The sequence below is a fragment of the Egretta garzetta genome, unplaced genomic scaffold (genome assembly GCF_000687185.1).
Source record: "Egretta garzetta isolate BGI_Z169 unplaced genomic scaffold, ASM68718v1 scaffold50, whole genome shotgun sequence".
Lineage (NCBI taxonomy): Eukaryota > Metazoa > Chordata > Aves > Pelecaniformes > Ardeidae > Egretta > Egretta garzetta.
Window position 1 is genome coordinate 3,845,333 of NW_009258613.1, and position 20,538 is coordinate 3,865,870.

Sequence of the window (20,538 nt, forward strand, 5' to 3'; positions counted from 1 at the left end):
CTGCTGCGGGGGGACAAAGGTGGCAGTAGGTCGGGAAGTCACGATTGTCGCGAAAGTAGTCGGGCAGAGAAGTGATTTTTCAGTAGTGACTGGATTACCAAAAAAGCATCGGAAGACACTGGTGAAGGAAACTTGCTTGGTGCTGTGACTGAGACTCGAGAGTGCCTAGAAAGGCTGAAGATGGCTTTTTTGTTTGTTTATTTTTGCTTTGCTAATTTCATCTTGCTTGTCCTTTAGGCCATGTTTATTTTTTGATTTTTCTCTTCTTGGTAAGGTACGTTTTTCTTGGTTTTGATCTTTTCCACAGCAGAGAACACAAGTTGCCTCTACATAACTCTTAAAATTATGCTCTAAAGGGATGTCGAGGAATTAGCGTAGTGCAGTTTCAGACATGAGTGCTAGGGGGTTTTTGGTTTTTTGACTTAAGGTTGATGACTTTTTTTGGGAGGGGAAGAAATCTGAATAAAAATACATGAATTCTTTTAATGCCTTCTCTGCCCCTTCACTGTACTTTTGAAAACTAAACAGTTAATGGAAAGTCAGGATAGAAATTTCACATCTTTTTCCACTCTCTGGAATATATTTGCTGTCAGTGACGTGTTTAGGCAACATTATGTGTTTTAATATGACTTTTTTTTTTTCCCCTCCAAAGGTAGTGAAAAAGAAAATATCAAGATGAGCAAAAAGCCTCCAAATCGTCCTGGAATCACATTTGAGATTGGTGCTCGTTTGGAGGCACTGGACTATTTACAAAAATGGTATGGAAGACGTTGTGCAGTATTTGCTAAGAGCAACATTATTTTGTGTGTATTACATGTTTTGATGTCTAATTATAAAACTTAGTGCACCTATTAATTGACTGTTTCACATACGAACTTTATGAATTTCCACATAGTAAGTTTGTTAAAATGGTTAGCGTTTAGGAAAATATCCCCTGTTCAGAAATCAAACTCTAAGCTGCTTTGCAGGTTTTTGCTCGTTTACTTTGAGTTGCCTGTGCAGCCATAGTATGCAAAGAGCGTTTCCAGAGTAGCATGGAATGCAGCGTCACGTGCAAGATGATCAGTGTGTTAATGTGGCAAACTTCCGTGACTAAAGACTTCTTTTGGTTTAGTTTGAAGGCATGCACGTGAATTTGTTTTGTACTCAGTTATTATACTTCATAGGTTCACAAAACTGATTTAAAAAAAAGAAAACATCCTTAGTTCATGGAATAGGTAAGTATGATTGTATTTTTATCAAACGGTTGGAGGAATGAAGTGCTTAAAACTGCGGCTCTGCACCACCCAGTCGTATCTTGAGTAAGTCAAGACTATAAAATGGAAATCGGTGGGCACAAGGACAGCACTACGCAGCGTGTGTGTTGTGAAAGGAGTTGTTCTTTTGAAATAAATTATTAATTTTATTAATGCAGGTGGGCTAATTTCATGATGTGTGCTGGTCATACAATTTCGATTTGAAACATCCCTGCTTATGTTAAAGTAAATGACACAGCACGTTGGTGCTTCCACCCAGAAGTTTTTTCTTAGCTGCTCTCTGATTAGGTAAGGTTAGGAAATGCAGAGGCCTGTACCTGCTTTTCTGCTGCATTCCTGGAGAGCTAAGCATGCTCATGTAAATATCTGATCCTGCAAACTCCAAGTTATACAATAGAGAAGTCTGTGTATTATTTACATTTACCTCAGCAGTTACATGCTCTGTATAAGAAGTTGGGTGAAACTTTTTGATCTGTAGGGCTTTGATTTTAATTACAGCAAAAGTGGTTTACTAAACAGTCTCTAAAGGAAAATATGGTTTACAGAACAGCCCTTGTTCTTATCTGTTGCTGTAGAGTGGGTTTTCAACATACTGATTCTGTAGCTGAATGCCAAGATCCTGAAACTGTCTGAATAGTGCTATAAATATAAAATAATTTTAATAGAACTTTTTATCGCGTCTTCTAAAACTAGAGATAAATTGGTTAATGTAACTAGGTAACAAAAGTTAATATGTAAAAATAGCTTCAGCTTAATTGTGTCAAAAAAAGATCACTGAATATCCAGTGTATGGTTTGTACCAGATCTGCCTGGCCTTTTCACAGGGACGGGTCCATGTCAGTTCTGGAGTACTCGTCTAGGTTTGGCTTTGTCAGGCGTGGGCCCTGTCGCAAGTTCTGCAGCTGAGTTGCTTGTTATTTTCAGACAAAATAGAATTTATCCTGAACTTTCTAGGGACCGATTCATCCTCTGGACCACCAGGTAGAACAGGTCAAGTTTATATGCACGTAAACTTTTGTGGGGCCATATACAGGAGCAGAAAGTTAATATTAAAATTTTGCAGTTGCAGCCACACTGAAAACAGGACTCTCTTTCAAATGAAATAATATTCATGTACATAACCAAAGAGCTTGTTAGAGAAAGCCTATTACTATTAGGAGGACACGGGCTGGAATAATAGTCCATGTGATTTTTTTTTTTTTTCTCAGCTTTCTGTTGCATGAGGGGGTGGTGGATATTTTTAAAATTCTTTCTCTATATAAGCTGTATGCATTCCCCTCAACTGCATGCAGAAACACATACTTCAGAGAAAATAAAGTTGCTGAACTTACATGAAATCTGTTAATATTTTTTAACAAAACCAAAATTGAAAAGCAGTTGTATTGCTTAGGTCAGTCTTTCTACAAGTGACCAATTGAGAACGCTTGCTGAAAAATAGCCTTTGAAAGGGTTTTAATTTTTTTTTTCTCCATTTCTCCAAAAGCCAGCTGTCATTTAACGATCCAGTGTTCATGACCAGTTAAAATGTTAATCAAGAAAGGCTTCTAGAGGATGTGAAAAAATATAGTGAAGTATGGTTTTGCCTTCCGAGGCACTTCTGCAGTTCTTAAATTTGCACCTGTGTAGCAGTTGCTGAAATTCATCTCACGGAATCTGGTGTTCTGTTTCAATTCTGTAAACTTTGGAGGCTGTATTGTGTACCTTGACTCTTTCTTGCTTAAAACCCCCGTACTTCTAAATGAGGAAGTTTTTGCAGACAGTGTTTGAGTCACTGGTATCATTGGGCATGCATGATTACTGAATAGAAGGAAGCCTAGTCAAACTAATTGGCAAAGAAAGGCTGTCAATGAATGTGTTTATTTTTGCTTTATTGTGGCGGTAACTGCAATTGCTTCTTTATCAAGTGAAAAACAGTATGCTGTTGCAGGGGAAGTCATCTTACATGATGAATTTGTACCACTCATTAAATGTAAATTCACTAAAGCAAACTATGAAATGCAGCTCTAATCAAAATCTCATCTGTTGGTAGGTAGTAAATGAGATGGGATTGACTTATAATAGAAAATTATTAAATATATAGAAGATGATCGGGGCCAGGAGTGTACAACTTGTGAAGAGGGGGTGAGGAAACCAGGCATGTTTAGCTTGGAGAAGACCTTGGGAGACCCGCTAGCAGCCCCCTGATACCTACAGGGATGTCATCAAGAAGAGTTATCCAAGCTCTCCACAGGAAGTGTGTGGTTGGAGGACAAGAGACAACAGGCACAAGTTGAAACAAGAAGGATTCAGGCTAGGTATAGGGAGAATCTTCTTCCCCATGGGACAGTCAAGTAGTGGATCAATTTGCCCAAAGAGTTTGTGGAGTCCCTGACATTGGAGGGTTTCAAGACTGGGCTGGATAAAACTTTGGAAAACCTGGTCTGATCCCATAGTTGACCTGCTTTGAGTGGGAGGTTGGACTAGAGGCTTTCTTAGGTCACTTCCAACTTGAATTATCCTATGATCTCATGCAAAAAATAACATGTGTCCACACCCCCTCCGTGCCTCTTGCTGACAAAACAAATCGAACAGCAGTAAAACTGCACATATCTGCAAGTGTGTGCCTGTGTGTAAGGCTGGTTCTTAAGCTGTTAGCTCCTGCAAGTAGGGGACAGTCTCTGCAAAGCTGATGTATTTAAAGATGCATGTCTTCCTTTTTTTTCCTGTTTTCTTGTGTCTTTTGTGGCTCTAGCTCTCCACTGGTTGTCCCGTAAGTGCCGGATACTGCTTTGAAAAAAACCAACCCTGTTCTTTTCTGAGACCATAGTCTTTATTAGTCTGCTTGATCTAAAGTGTAAGTTAAGTAATGAAGGAAGTACAGGTACATGGCCCTTGTTGCATTTCTAGAATGGAAACAGTTCACTACAATAGGTTAGTTATCAGAACAAGAGCACTTTTACTTGGTATATTTGGTTATCTGGATAGATGTGGGTTTTTGGTTGTGTGGGTTTCCCTCTCTGCCCCCGGTGGAGGAAGCTTTTTCCCTGTAAGACTTTGGGAGTTCTTACTTTGTACAGTCCTTCCTTTGGATTTCAGTTGACTGTGTTACTAGACTTCCAGGTAATGGAAAGGACTGTGAAGATTCTGCTTTATATTGGTATAATACAATATATATAATGAAAGATGGGGAGTTAGAAGTAGGTGTTTGCAGGTGCCAGAAGACTATTTGTGGAGAAGTCAGGATGGAGGGTATTTGGTTCTGTATCCTCTATGAGGTAGAAGGAAAGACTTTTTATACCATTATTGTAAAGGCAGGAAGTATGTGTCTTTGTAGGTGCAAACTTTGGCAACTTTACTGATGTTTTTGCATTCATTTTTACAGTTTGAAATAACAGTTGCCTCATCTCACAGGGCAATTCACCACTTGCCACTTGAAAGGTCAAAAGGAAGACGACGATTTAAAAATGAAAAATACTGTCCATGTGGCCACTAGTATGTGTATTTTTTTAACACTGTCAAGAAATGAAAACTGGGAGTTTCCCATCAGTTTTTCCTATATGAACATTGGAGCATTATTGTTGTCTGACCAGTGCTTCTTAGTGTAAATTTTGTAAGACATGTTAACTTTTGCAGCTTTGCATAATTCTTACGGGCTGGAATCACTGAAACCTGAGAATGGAGACCACGCAGTATGTAAACCGGGCAGATACCGTCAGCTAACAATAGTTTTCCTGTTCTCTCTTTAAAAAACAAAACCAAAAAAACCTGAAATTTGGATGAGACTTTATTTGGGATTATTAAATACTGTTTCCAGACTGCTATTAGAAAGACACACCCAAAACTTGCAGGTTATTGTTTCTTCCCACAAAAAGAACACTTTCATTGTTGATCTGGAGTGTGGTGGTTTGGGTTTTTTTTTTGGTTTTTTTTCCCTTTGAAAAGTAAAAACTATTTTGTCAGTTTTTTAGAGTGTATTTTTCTGGTTTGTGCTGAACAAATGTTGGCAAATCTGTTTGTATACCAAATTCATTCTGATCCCTTGGCGTGGAATACTTGCTGGGGGCGAATGGAGAGAATTAACCCGGCTGGAAGGTTGTTGGGCCTTAGACATTAAGTTACGCTTTGGTACTGCAAAGAGTGATGTCTGTATTCCCATTAGTACTTCTTCATAGTGCCTACATATAGCTTTGCAGCTGAAGGAACTACATAAGATTTCTCATGTAGATGAGCCTGAGATGTAACTGTCTTCATGTTAATCTTTTTTTTAACAGAATAAATATGGCCATTGCTCTTAGCCATAGTAAAAGCTTTCCTGTGTGCATTGTTACTAGAATTCTTCAAAAAGGTGGATTAAAAATTTTATGTTGCCGTTTTATCTTTTATTAGCAGGAAATGCATACTTGCCTTTGAAATATTTGTATAATTCTGCAATTTACGAAATGGATTATTTTCAGTAAAAACACAAAAACTGTAACACCAAAAAAAGTTTCTGTGCAGCGTAAAATTTGCAATAGTAAATTCTGCAATACTTCTGTCCTGCTCTTTTCCACTGTGGGACCGGTATTGTGAAATATTACTGTTTATACATATTTGTGGCACGTTGTGTGGCTAAATTTAGTGGATATTGAGGGTAATATCTTGTTGCTAAATCCATACAAAGTTATTTCTGGGTTGCCTAATAACCAATCGTATATAGCTTGGGTGGTTTAGAGATTTGCTAAATCTTCCATCTCCGAGGATTGGAGTTGAATGCAAGTTTTGGCTTTATTCATCTTGCAACCACTGTCTTGATATACATTGAAGGTACATAAACTATTGGAATAAAGCCGTTATGTAATTATATGATGATTATTATAAGGTTTAACTGTGCAAAACCGGTATCATGGACTTTGATTCATAGCTGATAATGGAATTTTAAAAAGGCTTTGGTAGCAGAAATTGTATTTAACAAAAAGAAATTAACCATCAACACCTGGTGCTGCATTTCTTCTGTTGTGTGATCCCTAATGAGACTTAATATTAACTGATGCTAGCTTTGCTTTTTTGTTTTTCCCCATATATGTTAACGTCTTGATTATTGGCTTGCTGAATTTTCCGTAAAACTATCTTCACCTTTATATATTTGTCCCTAAACTATACTTGGTATTTTACTTCCCCCTCTTACTCAGTTTTCTCTTTCCAGGACAGCGTACTGTATTTTGCTAGTTTATACCTTCTGTTGTTTTCCACGTGCAGTGCTTGGAATGGTGACTTTGCTGATGATGACCAGTGAAAGCTACCAGCCGTAACAACAAGAAAAATGTAGCAAGGGAACTGGCTATAGGGTAGCGCCCTGATGGGAACGGAATATTGGCATTGTAGATGCGCAGGAAAAGGAGTATTCTGTATTTTGGCTGATGGTCCCTGAATTTTGTAAAATAACTGTGGTTTTGCATCACTACCTGGCTGGCATGCGATAAACCTGAAATTTCCAACTGTAGTGAGAAAGAGCACCATCGTTCCTGCCTTCCACTTCACTTATTGCAGCTTCAGTGCTTGTGCACAGACTCTCATTTTTGATTGCTACAAAGTGCACTTCCTGTCGTCTTGCTTTTCTGGTATTTTTTGTTCTTCCCTCTGTTAAATGTTCTCTGTGTCATCCTTTACTTCTATTTGGAGCTCTTTGAGGTAATATTGTTACTCATGGATCTACTGTAGTAATAGTAACTTCACTTTTTCCTCTGCTTTGCTACTCTTCTGGCTTGTTCTGACGCTTGGTGTCTAGTTACAAGAAGTCTGAAATTGGAACACTCAGGAAGATGAAAAAACTAGTAAGAAATCTTACAATATAATTCCTAAACGTAGCAACATGTAGAGTTAAGAAGAAAGCATTGTCAGAGGCAGGGCTTAGGAAAAATTATCTCTTGGCTGACTTTGTTTTCTTGAAGCTTTCTTCAAAGTTAACCCAGAATGCTGGCAATGGGATTCAGGTTTTGACCTATGAGTTTTTACTGTCTGTTTTGATACAATATATCATCAGTTTCGCTGTTCTTGTTAGGTGGTTGTTGTCCATCTGCTTGAGAGGTGAAAGGAGGTTGATCTTGTTGCTTCTCTGAAACAAGTCCGCAGGAGTTCTTCTGTGTTGAAAATAATTTTGTTAGTAGAGTGGCAATTGAGAGCCTCCAGTTTGAGACTAAGACAATGGTTTTTTTTAAAGTTCAGTGAGAAAAAGCTGAGAACATAAAGAATGTCTGAAAATATTTTGCATTTCTGAAATGTATGTGTGAGACCAATGCAATGGGAAGGTGGACTATCTGTGTATTCAGAGGTGAGGGTGAAATGTGGCTGAAGCAGTTGCACTAGTAACCTAGAAAATCAGAGAGAGTTATTCTCATTCAGCAGCTCCTGAGATATTTAGATCTTGGGAAGCTGTATGCATCACTGCAGCTGAAGAAGCAGGACTAGAGAAATGAAGGAGCAAATTGAGATTGACACCTTTTGGTTTAATGCCCTGTTCTAGTCGCTAAGAAAGAAGGAAAGCCTGTACTTCCTGAGAACTTACATGTTAGTCAGACCATGGTGATAAAGACTCTTTTTATCAGCACCGTCAGTGTTTTCATTCCAATTTTTTTTCTGCATTTCATACAGTGGAAATAATGGGATCTAATAATTTTGGTGGAGTAGGTAGTGTGACAAAACCAGTTTGTGCCTTGCTCCCCTACATACATCACTTCAGTGAAACAGAAATAGTAAGACTGAATACTGATTGCTGAAGTTAGAGAAATTTGCCATTTTTCCCTGCAAATGTAATCTCAAACTTTATGGTTCCTAAACTGCATCTATGCCACACCCAAAATTAGATGCCTAAGATTTGGTCTGGTTGCAGTTCAGTCCTGGTTAGTTCTACTGAGCATGTAGAATGTTTGAGAGAAAAATCCATGTGTTAATTAAAACTGACATACTTACTCTAGTGTATGTGGAGTTCCAGAGAGATGACTGCTAAAAAATACTTACTATGAGTCAAATTTAATGGCAGTGAAATCATGGAAGCCAATCTACAAATTAGTAAACAGCTTAGATTAAGTTCTTTTGGCTTCTGGCTTTGTTTAGTTGCTTGGATTTGCCTGGAATCAATGGTATAGTTTGATGAAACATTTAATATTATAAAAGTAATGAATGTACTCCTAAAACTATTTTATATCCTATCCCTGATAAAACAACAACTCTTACAGGTCTTTGCTTTAAACAAAGAGAGGTTTTAAAACCGATAAGCTCAGATGTCTAATGCCAAGTTTAGGTAGTCTGGGACGTTTGAGGTTTAAATTTGCGTATAATCATCTGACTAGGATGAAGCTGGTGATGTATCACTGATGTGTATAGAGAACTCTTAAACTAAACGTTATCTTACTATCAATTTAGTACTTCATCTTTTTCAGACTTGGAGATTTCTCAGTGCAAGGTGTTAGTATAACTTTCTGAATGATGACGTAAGCACAGTTGTATGCAAAAAAATAAAAACCCTGGAAAAAGCTTTGGGATTTATCAGCCTACATTTATCATTCAAGGTATCCATCTCGTATTGAGAAGATAGATTATGAAGAGGGGAAGATGTTGGTCCATTTTGAACGTTGGAGTCATCGCTATGATGAATGGATTTACTGGGACAGCAATAGGTTGCGACCCTTGGAGCGACCAGCATTAAGGAAAGAAGGGCTGAAAGATGATGAAGAATTTGTTGTAAGTGGCACGTTTATTTTGTCTTTGAGTCATTTTTTATAAACTGTCCTACTTGTTTTCCTACATTAAATCTCCCTAGAACATAATGTTTAATTCTTTTTAGGAAAAAAAATCTAAATTATTAAAATATTAATGGCTAAATTTGTATAAAATAGGATTTTAAACCTGGAGAAGAAGTCTTAGCTCGTTGGACAGACTGTCGATATTACCCTGCAAAGATTGAAGCAATTAATAAGGAGGGTATGTATTCATGTATGGTCCATTGGTAAGGACTGTTTGCATATGCTATGCTCTAGCTGTAGTCTGCTTAAAAAATTGACACGTGTATGAAGTTTTCCTCACTGCCTCAATATTAAGTGAAAATGTTCATCTTTTATCTATGTGAAATTGGACAATTGGAATTTCTCCTGGGAGGCAAAATGCTTAATGTTTCCTCAGTGATGAGAAGAATATCCTGTGCACGGCGTTATGAATATTTTGTACTATTGTTGATTAGGGCTAATGATACATTTACATTCTGTAATTGCTTTAGGAATGATAGGTCTGTCTCTTTAAAGTTCTGTTTATTGAAGAAAAACAATGGAAATGGGGAAATGAACAAGTTACTTCGCAGTGGGGTTGTATTTCTAATGAACACAAGAAGTTGAAGTTTTCACTGTAGTTTAAAGCAAATGAGGATTTGATTGTGATTTGAATTGTTTCCCTATTGTGGCAACTTAAATATTACTTAACTCTTTTCAATGAATTATGAGCAAAACCGACACAGTTGCTTAAACATGCTTGAAATTGTCCAAGTGGTCAAAGAGCAACAATATAAAAGCAGGGTTTCCTTGAGACTGTAACTTATTTTTCTTAATATTCTCAATCCTGACTGTAGGTAACGCCTGGTTACTTTGTTCAAATAGCCTCTAAAACATTTTGCCAAAGCTTTCATAGTAACAAGGTGTGTTTGTTTCTTAACTACTCATAGTGATTACATCAATCCTCTTCTAGGAACATTCACTGTACAGTTCTATGATGGTGTTATTCGATGTCTTAAGAGGATGCATATCAAATCTATGCCAGAGGATGCAAAAGGGCAGGTAAGAGTACTTTAGGTATCTCTTTGTTAGGTTTTATGTAGATTTTTTTATTTTTTTTTTAATATCATGAGATAGTAAGAATGTCATTTAGCACAACTAGTTTTAGATTACAGTCTTTATTCTAGGTCCTGCATTGCCTTGCTTCACCACTTTTATGGATGATGCCCCAGAATGTGCTGCTCAAGTAGTCTTGCATCTATCTGAAATGTCTAGCTGCCCTACACTCCATTGCCAACTAATCTGTTCCCAAAGGTTTGTCTTGCAGAGTTTATAAAAGCAGGGGCATCCAGAGACTTTTTTCCTCTGGTCTCCTTTCAGAAAAAAGCTTTAGTTTGTCAGTAGTCTGTTCTGCTGATTGATTATTTATTTATTTATTCCTTCCTTCCCCATCCCATCTATTTTGTTTGCTACTGTGGTAGATTTTTGCCCACGTGTTCTTATTAACATGACTGTTCTGTGGGGTTTTTCTCCCCTGTATCAGAACTTTTGGGGATTGAGACAGATAAACATTTCTTTATCTCTGATAATACCCAGTTGCTGTTAAAGAAGAGATGCTGAGTGGAAGCTGAGGGAGGCTGCAAAGTAGAGGACATGATTTAGCCAATGGGCATACCTTTACTTTTCAAAGAAAAACAACATTGAAAACTGTGACATGCTTTCAGTGGAAATGCCATTGCATTTAGTTTGCATGGTAACTGTATTATCATAGTTAATGAGAAATTACTCCACTGAAACTATTTGAGACTCGAAGGAAAGAAATATGAAAAAACTGTTCTTATTTGCCCCCAATTTTCTTCAGAATACTCATAACTTGACAAACAAAATTCAGGTATTTCATAGTTACTGTTGTAACCATCCCTATTGTGACAAGGGCAGATGGATAAGTGAATTGGCTTGAAAACATTTCTATACCCTGGCCTCCAAGTTACAGGTATCTGTAAAATAGGGTTGATCGTCTATGCAAAGAACATTGGAACTTTGTGCAGGCAACACTATGCTGTTTCCTTAAAGAGATTAAACTGAAATCCATAGTCATGCTAACACTGGCTTCTTGCTGCAGTCTTACTGCATAGCTCTGTTGAACCAGTATTTAATATTTCAAACAATACTTGCAGTGTGACAGTAAGTTAGGAAGCTAGAATATTTCATTTTCCTTCATAAAAAGAAAAACCTGGGTTGTGACTGAACTGAAGTAGACGAGCTGTGGCAATGTGAAGTCATCTCTTACTCTGTCCTGTGCTTTTTCTAGGAAGCTATGTTGTGTCTAATCTTGAGTTACTATTCTTAGGCCACAGGCACGTTCAGCTTTAAAAAAAAATAGCAACCATTTCGATGTCCAGGCATGCTTGGTGGCAGTCCAGCTCATCCATTATTTCTCATTTTTCTCAGTAGTCGAGAGTTATGGTGACACTCACATGCAGCTCAGGGGTAGAACGTAGGTGGCTTCAGTGAAGCCTTGAGAAAGAATAAGGTGGCCAAATTTACACTTTCTGAGATGGATTTAGAATTTTTAAGTTGTCTTGCAGCAAGAACAACATCAATTATGCTTTCTATAATGCTAATCAGTACTAGTCTTAGCATTTCGTTTTGCAAAATTAGAGATGGGCATAAAGTTATGTAGCTTTCAAAGGCAAAAATCTTTTCTGCAGCATCTCCTATATCATTATGCTGTGGTAAAATGTTTGGTTTTTATAATATTTTTGTGGCACTTAAGAATAAAAAATGTTATCTAAGACTTGGTTTGAAAATCAGTTACTGAAACTGAGCTTTGTCCAAGCTTGGAAGTCAAATGGATCTTTTTGCCTTTTTTGTATTATTTATTTTATAAGAAGATGTTTACTAAAAATTATGTAGAGCTTAAAAAATGCCAAGAGTTGATTTGAATAATAGTGGAGTTGGCAGATCCAACACTTCATGCTTAATTTAAACCTATGTCTTGTTTTTTGTCTTTTTCCAAAGAAAAAAAGTACATTTCAGGAGAGGAGTGTAAGCTCAAGATACTTCCAAGTTCTAGTGCATTAGCAAATGCAAGACCTGTTTGGAAGGTGTGTGCTAAGCATGCAGAATTTGAATTACATGGAGAAAGAGGGATATAGCCTAGTTAATTCTTTGATTTAAGCTTAGCGTGTCTTAAAGGAAGAGATTGTAACACTGTAACAAACTATTTCTGAGTTGCAGCAGAAGTGTGTTTTAATAAGACTCAGCTGTGAGGGTGGAAAGGCAAAATCTTTAAAGAGTGGAAAACATTTCTGTGGTTCAATGCAATGAGACTATAGCTTAGGTTGCTCTGCAGATAAGCGCAAATTAATTGAAATCACACAGAAATGTGGCTAACGTAGTACAGAGAGAAAATAAAAAAAGATGGGGATATTGAGACTGCCCTTGTGAGAGCACATATGAAGTATTTGGATAACTTACTTTTTCTGTTTCATGTTTTTTGTTTTATCTTCGATATAATTAGGCGCGCGAGAGGGAGCAGATAGCGCCGGAGCTGAGATTAGTGACGGAAATCGAACCAAAAGAAGTGAGTTTTGAGGAGGGTTTTGAAGGAGAGGGAGGGGACTTGGCACACAGGAAGAGGAAGCTGAGGAAAAAGCATGGATTTGCGATTGGGACAGAGGAAAAAAGAAGATGTGAGAGGAGACAATGTGAGCCAAGATGTAGGTGGGGCAGACTGTTTAGACTTGAAAGGTGAGGGGTAAGGAATCCAGGCTTGATGTGGAATCAGCCAGTCAATAGATTGATGATCTTTTATGTATGTGTATGTATGAATGTGTGGGAGTTGGGAGTTGTGATGTATTAGGAGAGGAAAACCAGCTGAACTTCAGTACTGTAGAGAAGCAAAAAGGTGGTGGTTGTAGGCAGGTGGAGGGAAAACGACGTGTGTGTGAATTCTGCTATTGGCGCATTTTAGAAATGATACTGGTTTTGCCTTCCCACTGTTCCAGGTTTAAGGTTAGGCAAAGGAATATTTTAAAATACAAGTGTTTTAGCCAGTTGATGTGTAAAAGCTGTTGGGTAATTTCTACTAATGTATTTCTTGATCGTGCAATTTCCTGTGCTTTGATTTAGTGAATCTAATTAGCACAACGACAGTTTTCCTCAGTCGTGATCAAGTAATGTTTTGTCTTCTAACTACAGTGTCCCATTACTTCTCTCCTGTCACTTTTCTTAGCTGACTTGAAAGTTGAATTTTAGTAAGAATGAAAAAGAAGGAAATACACCTTTTTTTTTTTTTTTAAGTTATGTAAATGAGAAACTCACTAGTGTGCTGTACTGTGGGAAGCAGGAAATCAGGCTGGATGGTGCAGAGTTAACTGGTGCAGAGTTACAAACCCACAGCCAACAGAGGGACAATGTCAGGACACGAGGGACAATTAGGGAAGACTTCTTTTAAGAGGTTTTTGCTTTTACTTTATTAATTTCTAATGTGTTCACATTTAGGCCCTTGGCTTTGTGTCTACTGAATACTCTGGGGAAAAGTCGTGTTATTAAAGATTTGCAACTAGTTTCTGTGATATCTGTGATATTTAGTGTCCTGCTATTATGGTTGACAGAGCAGATAACTTAGAATGACACTGAGACAGATTTCAGAATTTGTTGTGCTTTAGGCTCCCACTGTTATTGTCCCATGTTTTTGTTAAAATTTTCTAGAACATCTGAAAAAGGCACAAATGTATCTTTTTGAAGGAGGAGTTCCTGTGTTCTTAAAAAGAAATATAGTCACCTTCGCATCTTAGATGCTAAATAGTTCTCACGTCAGGAGCTGTGCAGCTGAGCAGGAGTTCAAGGTTAAAAAGCAGGAATTACCTGTGTCACTTCAGTGCCTATATATGTTTACTCCAGAGCCAAAATAAAAATGGACCCATAGAGTTTCTGGCCAATTCAGAATCATGAAATTGTTGAGGTTGGAAGGGACCTCTTGAGATAATCTTGTCCACCCCCCTGCTCAAGGTTCTCTTTACTGAGTTTAAATTTACATGTTAATCTAGAAAAAAGTATAACTATCACCATAATTCATGTCTCTCTGCTCTGGCTTCTGAATGTTTAACCTTTGTTTGCTTCATTGTTATGTGTCCTGCTACCCTTCGTAAGCTCTGTGTCTTAAGGAAAGTATCCAAACAATGAAATAAAATGCAAACAAAAAAACCCTTCATGTTGCACCACGACAGCTACTGTTAGAACAGGATACTTAGTTCACTGTGGTCCTTGAAGCTCGATATCTTCTGAAAGCTTCTCATTTCAGGGTGCTTAGTTTGACTGAAAATTAAAATGCTGTTTAGAAGCTGTTTTGATGCAGGCTGCACTTCCTTTGCTTCCCGCTTTTATCATAAGATCCAAGCTCCAGCTGTGTTACTGATCCTCTTCATCCCTTGGCCAGGGTACAGTGTAAGACTTCTACTCTCAGGTCTCCTAACTCCTCACCAGCACAAATAGCTCAATCCTTTTTTTGTCCTGCTGGATGGGCAAGGCTCTGGATGGACTGGAGCTAATGTGTGTGCTCGTTTTGGCTGGCCAAAAAAGAGGTATGTGTGTTTTTGATTGACTATGCAGCTGGCAGTTAGACACGCTCTTTGTGGCTGGCATGTCACCAAATGGCCTTGGTAGTTGCCTGTTCTGTAAGCATTGCCAAAGCGCTTCCAAACTTCCCTGCTGCTGGGTAGACTGAGTGTATGCATCTTCCATTGACAGTTTGGACTCAGAACACTTTACCTTAATCAAAACTGTTGGTGTTTCGAAGTACATAGCTTGATGCAAAGTAGAAGCATAAACTATGTAAAGCAGTGATTTAAAAGTATTGAGCTATGGAAACGGAAAAGCCTAATACAAGGAAAAGTAATGATTTGTATTTTGTGTTATGCTTTTCTCATATATCAAAGAAGGCAAAGAAACCCTCAGTCAAACAGAAACTTGAAAGACTTAAAATATGTAATGAGTGAGAAAAAGTTGCATTGGAACAAGATTTATAAAATCAAGATATTTTAGATACCTCTCATAATAATGTAACAGCAAGGAAACAGTCCAGAATAAAATATAGTCTGTCTATAGTTGGGGGGCAAAAAGTACTATTTGTAAAGTACTCATGTGACACTAAACAAAAATAGTCTTTATCATACCATTGTATATGTGGCAGTACAAATCTGCAAATACTCTTGCAGCCAAATTGCCACATAGTAAATTATCATTCAGCATTCTCAGATGCTCGATTCCTTACTGGTGGAGGATGGACGTTGCTATTGGTTTTTATATCGCATATAACTTCTCCATGGAAAATTTCTGTATCTTGGTGCTACAGAAAATTTGAAAAAATACTTCAGTGAAAAGGATCGTTAAAATTTTTGCTATCAGGTTGATCCCTGACACTCAAGAGACATAAGGCAGGAGTCTGATCGCTCCAAACTAGAGGAAAGAGCTTGGCTTAGCCTTGGAGGTATTTAGTTCTCTCTGACTTACAGGGTGGCTAGACTTGTCTGTGTGCCAAAAAGTAGATTAATTTGGGCTGTATGGTCTGTTGTTCACTCCTTGGATATTTCTGTATGGTCAAATAAGCCATTATCCAAAATGGCACTTGTATTACCTTAAATGGGATTGTGAAATTCAGTCATATTGTAGAGCACTCTGTTGAAATTATTGAATGAAACGTGTAATATCTAATACAAGAAGAGTGCTATCTGTAGTCATTCTAGAAACACAGATATAATTAGAAAAGAGTTGTCCCTGCTTTGTCAGTTTAATTCAGGAAGAACTCTGCCTAATTATGCAGCTGGCTGGACCATGCTTTGCGTTAATTGTAGTTTTGAATAATAGTTTAATTTGAGCAACAATGGAGTGGGCGTATTTCACAGCCAGAAGGGTAACAAAAAAGTCAGTGTTCTGGGTTTGGGAGCTCCTGGGTTTCTAAAGCCATGACACGTAAAATAGGTAGCAGGGAACATGTGCAGCCAGAATTCTACACACAGTGGTTTTTTGAAGGTTTTTTTCTTTTTGCTTTTTATCTATGTGGCATACCGATAATACTTCGAGGTTTTTTAGGCAATTTGGGAAACTCATTTTACCACTCTATGAGTAGTAGCCGTAAAAATAAATTCAATTGCTCTTGAACATTTCTAGATGAAGTTTCACTGGGTTTATAAGTATTTTCTATTTGAATCTCAGACACTTTTTAATACTTACTTACCACCTTTTCCTTTTTGGAGGATTGGATAGCTTTGGTCAAAGCTGCTGCTGCAGCAGCAGCCAAGAACAAAGCAGGAAGTAAACCTAGAACCAGCGCAAACAGCAATAAAGATAAAGAGGACAGAAAATGGCTAAAAGTTCCTTCAAAAAAGGAAGAAACCTCAACCTCTACAATCATGCAAGAAGTCCAAAAAAAGGAAGAGGAGCCTACATCTAGTGACACATTTGGTAAAAACGAATTATATATAAGATAAGTTTTTCTGTAATGTTGAAGCAGAATTCCTGTTGTTAATTTTGCTGTTAAGTAATAACTAGTATTTCTAGAGGAGGATGTCTTATTTGCTATTATAATAACTGTTATGATACGTAACATATAGTTCTGAAACAATTTTTATCAGATGCGTCTATTTGGGTCAGCATTTACTCCATGTGCAAAACTTCTGACTAGCTCCAACAAGAGCAGAACATGATGATTTTTTTTTTTTAATGACTTGTTCGTATTCCTGCATCTTTTGTTACCTGTGAGATAATCCCTTGTCCTGTTCTAAGGAAAAAATTTCCAATACAGATGGTATATCCATACTCAGGGATGTTTGAAAATATTTCTGGGTTGATAAGAATTTGTTAATTTCAATAGTCTCTAATACTGCATTTCTCAGAAGGAAGAGTAACGATTACAAATTTTGAGGTAATTTCATCTAATGCTTTAATGTGTAATGCCAAATCTTCAGAATGTGTTATTTTCATTTATAATAGAATTTTAAAGTTTCTTTACTGCGATATTCTAATAGCAGTTCTGAAATACTTAAGTATTTTGGATGTTGTTACATATTTATGAAATGTGAGTTTATCAGATTTCTCATCTGTTTAAAAGTAGGATTTCCTGTAGTGGATGTTCCAAAGATGGCCTTTGTGCAGGCAGAGAGCACGTTATCACACAAGAGGAAAAGTAATCTAGGCAACTCATTTCAGGCAAAGAGAGCTCGTCTTAACAAGATCACTGGTAAAATACTTTTTTTTGTTGTTGACTTTTTTCCTTTTTTAATGTAGTGAAATATACATGCTTACATATAAGTTACTAAAGTAGATGGATAAAAGCACATTCATGAGGCAGATACTCATTACAGTCATTGACTAGTTTGGAGTTTTAAAGGAATCTGTAAATGGTAATATAATCTACCTTGTTCATAAACTTGGAGAATGGTCTCAGACTTGACTTGGTCTTTTTAGTTTTCTAGGAAGGTAACCATCCTGAACTGATGAATTTCTTGAGTATGTTTTAGTTCCAGCTGCACAATTTTCTCCATTATCGGGTGAATTTGGGGTTTGTACAAGTTCTTAACAGGGTCATGAGTTACATACCACCACTGTAAATTAAAGCTTTTGTTAGTTGTGGAAAAACTAAATGGTTTGATGTAAAGTAAAATTGTTCCTGAAAAAAGTTTATACAGTATATAACTTAAAAATATACAAGCCTAGCTACAAATTGAAGCAATGAAGATCTGAAATGTTTGTTTTCAGTGTCTAAGGCATTCATTTCCTATGTTTATTACTCAAAGGTATTAATGGAAAACAAGCATACACCTATAGAATATGTTTTATAAAATGGGAAGTGGAATAATGGATAATTGGTCTTATCTTTAAAAGTTGAAAAATGCATTTTATTCCAAAATTTAATGGAAATTTGCTTAACTGTGGAAAAACTATTTCCATTTGTATCCCTCCTCCTCCATGCCTCACAATAAGCAAATTGTGTTGCCAGCATTGATCCTGTCAGTATTTAGGATGAGGTAATAGGTTTGCACCTGTGCTGGGAAAGTATCAGGTACATTTCAAAAGCTGGGTGGAAAAAAATTGTGAATTCCTCCCCCTTAACAGAGGGGCCCTTGGACAGATGGTAAGACAGAAATGCATTCCACTCTTTATTCTAGCCAGTATTATTTTGTGTAAAGTCTGACAAACTTTCCTATGCTACAGGTAAGAGGGGTTTTTTGTTTGTTTTCTGTAGTAGATAGGGTATAGTCATTCATATAAAAAGCCTTACTTGTTTCTATAAGGTAAAAATAACCTGATTTACTAAAACTGAATGATGAGGGGTTTTTTCAGACTTGTTTTGGCTGATCCAGCCTCTCATAGTTCAGCAGTTGAGGATGTGTAGCCAGTTTTCTCAGGAGCGTGGTTCCGTTTCAGTATCTCAATCAGTACTTCAATCTAAAGGAGAAAATAAATCAAATGGGCTGGTATGGATCATGATATGAAGGAAGCGGTCTTTAGAAAAACCCATCTTCTGCCTCCAGGATTTTCTTTCCTGGAAGGCTTCTTACTTGGTACCAAGCTTAGTTAACAGATGTTTGATTTATCAGCCTCATTTATACTCTCCTTTGCCCATACTGCATACACCCTCAGTTAAGTCCCAAATTAATTGCTGCCATGAGCAGTAGAAGTCTAAGATACATGCTAGTGATACATATTTACAGAGCCCTTCAATTTCTTTCCAATAGCAGTTAGTAGCAGAAGATACCAAAACCAGCTGAAAAAGCTCTAGCTCTAGAAATGGTATTTTTCTGTGCTTGCGGATAGATTCTCCGTTCCTAAGGAGCTTTGTGAGAATACTAGCAGGCAGATGGGCTGGTGTAGACTGAATGGAACGATCAGAAAACACCATGTTGCAGCCATTGACTTTGTTATCGCTCTAAAAACAGTGTGTGTCTGTCTCTGTGAGAGCATACTCCACTAGCAGAGAATATGTTACTGTTCCATGAAAGTGAATTAATCCTTTAATTACAAGATGAAATTTGTCATGCTTGGCAGTTACTTTGTGTAACTGTTCTCGAATTAACGCACTTCTGCAACTCATACTGTAGTAGGTTTTTTTATTGTTGAGTATAATGGAGTATTTTGAAAATGTAAATGCTGATGCTTAAACTTCCTCTTGCTATGTGCTTATTTCTTATGCTTGAAATACTTGTAAATTGTCATTTGTGTTTCTGGCATGAGCTTTTAGATTTGAGGGAAGGTTGGGAATTACGCTGGTGTGTGCCCATCAGAACGGCTACAAAAGAATCATAAAGCATTATGGCTGTTAGGAAAACATTCATTTACCAAGCGTCTTACGGCTGTGTTGGGGAAATAGAGCAAATAATGTGGTTGTAGGAGGCTGTTTGAAGGGAACTCTTTTCTGGATTTCAATTCAGCATTCAGTATTTGTTGCAGAAGTTTCTCCTTGCCTGCCATGAGGGCAAAGGGTGTTCTTTGCTCACCATTCAAGAAAATAAAGTTGCTTCCTTTGCTCCTTTTCCTTCTGCTACCACCACTGGGGGAAATTACGTTTCCCAAAGGTGTGAAGGATGTTTCCCTCTAAGCATATATTTATGTCTTCTTCCAAGTATCTTTTGCCTCTGTTGGAATGCTTGCTTCCACATTTCCTGCTGCAGTGTTGATACCTAAAAGAACAGATAAGATCTGCAGCAAGCTTGCAGAACGAAACACTTCTGGTTCACTGTGCTACCCCATGCTTGTTATTTGTTATGAGCTGTTACTGACAGGGGATGGTGAACCTGTAGTCCTGCTGCTGTAGTAGCTTGTGGAGTTGTTTTGTCTCTATGGGCATGGCAATTTGTTAGAAAGATGCTTAATGGGGTAGGTCAGGTCTGACACAGTCTAGGTTTGTTTCACGGCTTTACTTTCTGAGCACTAAGTATCTTGCTAGAAATTAAAATCATAGAATGGTTTGGGTTGAAAGGGACCTGAAAGATCATCTACTCCAACTCCCCTGCCATGATCAGGGATGCCTTCCTCTAGGTAAGGTTGCTCAAGGCCCTGTCCAACCTGACCTTGAACATTGCCAGTGATGGGGCATCAACAGCTTCTCTGGGCAACCTGTTGTTTGCAGAAACGCAAAAGCGGCCTTATAGACTGTAGCTTGTGGTTTAGTATTTAAAACTCAACTTCGTTCAATTTTGAAAATGATCTTATGCTTTTCATTGTAGATGCATGGTTGTCAATATAAAGAACATTACAAATTTTGTAACTTGATTTAAACAGGATAATTTGAGTCTCAAAGGTTTATTTAGATCCATGAAACCTAAATCTTTTATGAAACCTAATGTAGAATTAAAATCTTAACCGATAATTTCATTTTTATTAATATAATAGGGCTAAGTAAGTCTCTGCTTTCTGGTTAACCTATTTAGCTGTAAAATCAACTAGTTGGTACCTCTTGTTATGAACATGGTGTTCTAAAGAGTTTATTTAAAACATAACTACTTTCCAGTAAACTGAAGCATAACTTAATCTGACATAAGGAGTAAATGAAAAAAAGAACCCAG

General features: G+C 37.4%; 1 protein-coding gene across 1 annotated transcript in view; it reads left to right on the top strand.

Moving 5' to 3' along the window:
- The first annotated feature begins 10 nt into the window (after positions 1 to 10).
- Positions 11 to 20,538, top strand: part of PHF20L1 (PHD finger protein 20 like 1) — a 57,158-nt gene continuing 36,630 nt past the window's right edge. Inside the window, exons 1-8 of the mRNA XM_035903430.1 lie at positions 11 to 274; positions 653 to 758; positions 8,780 to 8,951; positions 9,107 to 9,191; positions 9,945 to 10,033; positions 12,495 to 12,557; positions 16,231 to 16,438; positions 17,085 to 17,213. Of these exons, the coding sequence (XP_035759323.1) occupies positions 676 to 758; positions 8,780 to 8,951; positions 9,107 to 9,191; positions 9,945 to 10,033; positions 12,495 to 12,557; positions 16,231 to 16,438; positions 17,085 to 17,213 (829 nt within the window). The 5' untranslated portion in view covers positions 11 to 274; positions 653 to 675. The remainder of the gene's footprint in view (positions 275 to 652; positions 759 to 8,779; positions 8,952 to 9,106; positions 9,192 to 9,944; positions 10,034 to 12,494; positions 12,558 to 16,230; positions 16,439 to 17,084; positions 17,214 to 20,538) is intronic.